This window comes from Phocoena sinus, chromosome 3, assembly GCF_008692025.1.
Source record: "Phocoena sinus isolate mPhoSin1 chromosome 3, mPhoSin1.pri, whole genome shotgun sequence".
Classification (NCBI taxonomy): Eukaryota; Metazoa; Chordata; class Mammalia; order Artiodactyla; family Phocoenidae; genus Phocoena; species Phocoena sinus.
The window spans coordinates 17,479,932-17,484,000 of NC_045765.1; the positions used below are offsets into that span (position 1 = coordinate 17,479,932).

The 4,069-nt window shown below is 63.0% G+C and overlaps 1 protein-coding gene across 2 annotated transcripts; it reads left to right on the plus strand.

Annotated features, from left to right (window-relative positions):
- Nucleotides 1-250: 250 nt before the first annotated feature.
- On the plus strand, nucleotides 251-3,127 carry LTC4S (leukotriene C4 synthase). Of its 2 annotated transcripts, none has more exons than XM_032627142.1 (5): nucleotides 251-410; nucleotides 2,208-2,307; nucleotides 2,413-2,483; nucleotides 2,573-2,654; nucleotides 2,886-3,127. In XM_032627142.1, the coding sequence occupies exons 1-5, from the start codon at nucleotides 353-355 to the stop codon at nucleotides 3,013-3,015; spliced, it is 441 nt and encodes a 146-aa protein (XP_032483033.1). In that variant the 5' UTR covers nucleotides 251-352; the 3' UTR covers nucleotides 3,016-3,127. The 2 variants fall into 2 exon arrangements, with proteins under 2 accessions (XP_032483033.1, XP_032483034.1); XM_032627143.1 differs by having other exon boundaries at nucleotides 2,989-3,109.
- The last annotated feature ends 942 nt before the right edge of the window (nucleotides 3,128-4,069 follow it).

Here is a 4,069-nt window from a genome sequence, read left to right on the forward strand (position 1 = left end):
AAGAGGGAAGAAAAAGTCTCTTGCCTCTTAGGCAGGTCCAGACTTTTCCCCGGACTCCCTCCCGGCTAGCCGTGGTGCACTAACCCCCTGCAGGCTGTGTTCACGGATTCTTAACACTGCGCCACCAGGGAAGCTCTGGCCCTGGTTTCCTCTTGCTCAGCCTGACCAGGCTCCCCAGGTCTCTCAAGCAATGGTCACGCCCCCTTCCCCAACCCCCTCCACTGAGAAGGGGCGGGGAGAGCGGGCCACTCTTCCTCTCCTGGGCCAGCCTCTGAGCAGCAGCCAAGGGTGATAAGAGCCCCACAGCAAGCCCTCTCAGAGTCCAGCCTGGCCCGACAGAGCCACCGGCACCATGAAGGACGAAGTGGCTCTTCTGGCCACTGTCACCCTCCTGGGAGTCTTGCTGCAAGGTGGGCTGGCTTCTGCTCTGGCAATGGGTGGGCTTCGGACCCCTGCAGTCTGCCTTCTGCCCTCTAGGCACTGGGGAGGTGCTGGGGTCCAGGCCCAGGTGAGGGACAGCCCAGACTCCTGGTATGAAAGCTCTTCTGGCCCCCACCAGAGGGCTGAGGGGCTTGCATTTTCCCCAAGTGGGGAGGGGGAAGCCCTGGAGGGGTGTCTGCAGGGCAAACTGTGAAACCCTGGGCAGGGACCAAGGCTGAGAGGTACCCAACCTAGGGAATGGGCAGCGAAATGGAAAATGGCCCCTGAGGAACAACTGAGGTAGGCATGTGGGCTGCCTGGCTTGGGGTTGGAGGGTGGCACCTCAGCCAGCATAAAGAACCCTGGAGGAGGGCAGGGGCTTTCAGGGAGCAGGTGGGGCATCCAGCTATGTTGGGCTCTAGGACCTGAGCAGGGGGGCAGGGTGCCAGGATGAATGGGTGTTCTGATGGTGAGTACAGAAGTGGGACAGCCATGGGCTTGATGCAGCCCTACTCCAGCTGATCCCTGCCCTCCCCAGCGGTCCCCTCTCTGGGTGTCCCAGTGGGAGGGCCCCATCCCCTGGGCCTGCCTTCAAAGTCACCCTCTCTATGCTGGAACCATGTGGAGCTAGACAGGGTTGAAACCTGCTTTTTGGTCCCCAAAGGTGCCTGCTTGGTGCCCTTCTCAGACAAGCCCTAGAGACACATTCCTGGGATAGATATTCTGGCTTTGGAGGACACCATTGCCTCACACTGTATGGGCTAGGACAAGACACAGCCTGGGGCAGGGGCCCTGGAATGGCTGAGCAGACAGGCTGACTTGATCTCCAGCCATACCAGTAAGCTTGGCCCTCAGCCCCTCCTCACATACGCTGTGCTGGCAAGGCTACCCTTGGTATCCACAGTGTACATTTTGTTGGGATATGTCTGCAGAGGGCCTGGCACCAAGGGCACCAGGGCCATGGGACTTGCAGGAAGATAGTTGGAGACACCCAGTACTGGGACTGTTTGTGTGATGGGCACCTGGCCTCAGGCAAAGAGAAGGGCTCCTGTGCACTCAGACCCTCAAGGGCCAGCCCACCCTCTGTACCCACCCATGTTGGAAGGGAGAGGGGCAGAGCCCTGGTGGCTTGGGGTTGGACTAGAATAGTCCCAGCCGTAACCACCTGGGGGCAGAGGAGAGGGTGTCTGTCAGATTGAGGCAGAGCCTGAACAGAGAAACTGAGGCAGGAACCCACACCAGTTTGGAGGCACAGCGACCCAGGCTTGGTCGGGAGGTCCCTCCTGGTGAGCTCTGTGGGTGGCAGAGCAGGGACAGTTGGTCACAGAGTGTGTGATCCTCTGTACCTGGAAGGATGTAGCCAACTCTGCTCTTAGGTGTGGCACTTCCATTCCAGGAATCTGGGCCAAAGTCCAGGCCTAGAGGATGGGACAAAGCCCAGGCCTAGAGGATGGGAGTTGGACATTTGCCTGTGTTTTGCAAGTGAAATGATTCAGGAGCAAAATCCTGCGGGCAGGTGTCCTGTGACGTGTCATCCCTTCCCCTACACTCACTGGGCTGGACAGGGCCTCTCAGAGCCCCAGGCGGGCACCCTGCCCTCCCCACTGAGTGTCGTGGACACAGGGCAAGCTCGAAGAGCAGGGGCCGGCGGTCCCCTTGGTCGGGCTTTTAAAGGGGAGTCGTGACGAGCAGGGTGTGGAGCTGGGAAAAGAAAAGCGCGGCCAGACTGGAGGCGGGGCCGGGAGTCTGGGTGCCAGATCTGACTCCGGCAACACCTCCTCCCCCAGCCTACTTCTCGCTGCAGGTGATCTCGGCGCGCAGGACCTTCCACGTGTCTCCGCCGCTCACCACCGGCCCGCCGGAGTTCGAGCGCATCTACCGAGCCCAGTGAGGCGCGGTGGGAGGGCGCGGGGCAGGGAGCTAGGCAGCCCCGGGCGGTCAGGCTCGGAGGCCCCAAGCCGGCGCCCTCATGCCGCTCCTCCCCCACCGCAGAGTGAACTGCAGCGAGTATTTCCCGCTGTTCCTCGCCACGCTCTGGGTCGCCGGCATCTTCTTTCACGAAGGTCTGAGAGCGGGCCAGGGGCGCACGCACTAGAGCCCCGGGGGTCCCCGCATCAGTGGGCTCACCCCACCCCGCCCTCCCCTTTCCCAGGGGCGGCAGCACTGTGTGGCCTGGTATACCTGTTCGCGCGCCTCCGCTACTTTCAGGGCTACGCGAGATCTGCGCAGCAAAGGTGAGAACCGGGGCGGGGCCCCCGGGAGGTCCACCGGGGCGGGGAAAGGTGGCTTGGCTTGTGGGCAGGGTCTTGACGGCAGAGGCCGCAAGCGGATGCCGGGCGGGACCAGGAGACTGGTTGGAGGCGGTTCCCTTTTGGGGGCAGGTGGGCGGGCCCTGGTGGAGGCGGGCCGTAGGGTTGGGGTGGGGCCATTGCCCCCGCCCCGCCCCCGCTGAGCACTGCCCGCAGGCTGGGCCCGCTGTACGCGAGCGCGCGCGCGCTCTGGCTTCTTGTGGTGTTGGCGGCGCTTGGCCTACTCGCCCACTTCCTCCCGGCCGCGCTCCTCGGACAGTTCCGGAAACTGCTGCAGAAGGCCTGAGACGGAGGACGCCGGGTGGGCGGAGCCTCCTGGAGGACGGGGGAGGGTGCTCGCCCCCATCCCAGACTCTCATTAAAGCGTGATCTCGAGTGCACTGTCTGGGTCGGAGTGGGTTGCGCACTGTGCGTTGTAGAGCTTGGAGGGGCCTAGCTTCAGGCCACAGCAGTCTGTCGGGCTGCGGAAGGAAAGAGGCCTCTCTCGGGCAGGGGCTCGATCGGGCCCTGGGTCCGGTCCTCTCCCGCCCTGCTCCCCCACGCTGCTAGTCACACATCCTTTCCCGCCGGGGCTCCCCCCACGGCTCCTCCTCCCTGCGGTCAGCTCTTTCCTCGCCTGTCCCCCTCCTATGAGGCCTGCCTCTCCACTGACCCTCAGCCGCCCTATTCCTCATACCCTGGACTTCACAGCCGATACGAGGGGCTTTTTTTGGGTCGGTACTCGGTTACCGGCATCTAGAACAATGCAGGGTTCAGGGCAACCTGTTGCGGCCCGCAGAGAACGACGATGAACTTAATCAATGTAGTTTTAAGAGGCGCTCTCCAGTAAACGTCCTAGTGTCTCGGGGGACCAGATCTGGGGAAGGCCTGCTGGCCGGGAAGAGTCCCTAAAAAGGTGACTTTTAGCTGAGCAGGCAGAGGAGCTTTCAAAGCAGGGCAAAAATAAAGGCCCTGAGATGGATGGGAGAACCTAAAATGAGTCACAGACTGGGGACAGGAGCAGAGCCTTGGAGACGGTGGAAAAGGTGGGACTAACTGAGACCCAGGAAGGAGTGGGAGGAGGAGGTGGGGGGACGCCTTTGGTGAGAGGCGGCTGCAGGCACTTGGGGAGGTATGATGGGCGCTAGGGGGCGCGCTCCAAGGAGGGTTATCACGGAAGCGGGGGCGGTTTGGGGGCGTGGACCCAGATTCCGCACCAGCTCCATCAGGGAGTTACCGGCCGGGCGGCCGGGACCCTCCCAGAGAATGCGAGCGAGGTCCTGCGGAACTGCGCGGAGGGCGGGGTCGCCAGGTGGTATCGCTGAGCGGCTAGGCGCCAGGCTGTGAGCTCGGAGCAGGCA

Coding starts and splice junctions, on each gene's coding strand:
- LTC4S (XM_032627142.1), top strand. CDS start 353: ATGAAGGACGAAGTGGCTCTTCTGGCCACTGTCACCCTCCTGGGAGTC. Junction 411..2,207: donor CCTGGGAGTCTTGCTGCAAG/GTGGGCTGGCTT, acceptor CTCCTCCCCCAG/CCTACTTCTCGCTGCAGGTG. Junction 2,655..2,885: donor GCGAGATCTGCGCAGCAAAG/GTGAGAACCGGG, acceptor CACTGCCCGCAG/GCTGGGCCCGCTGTACGCGA.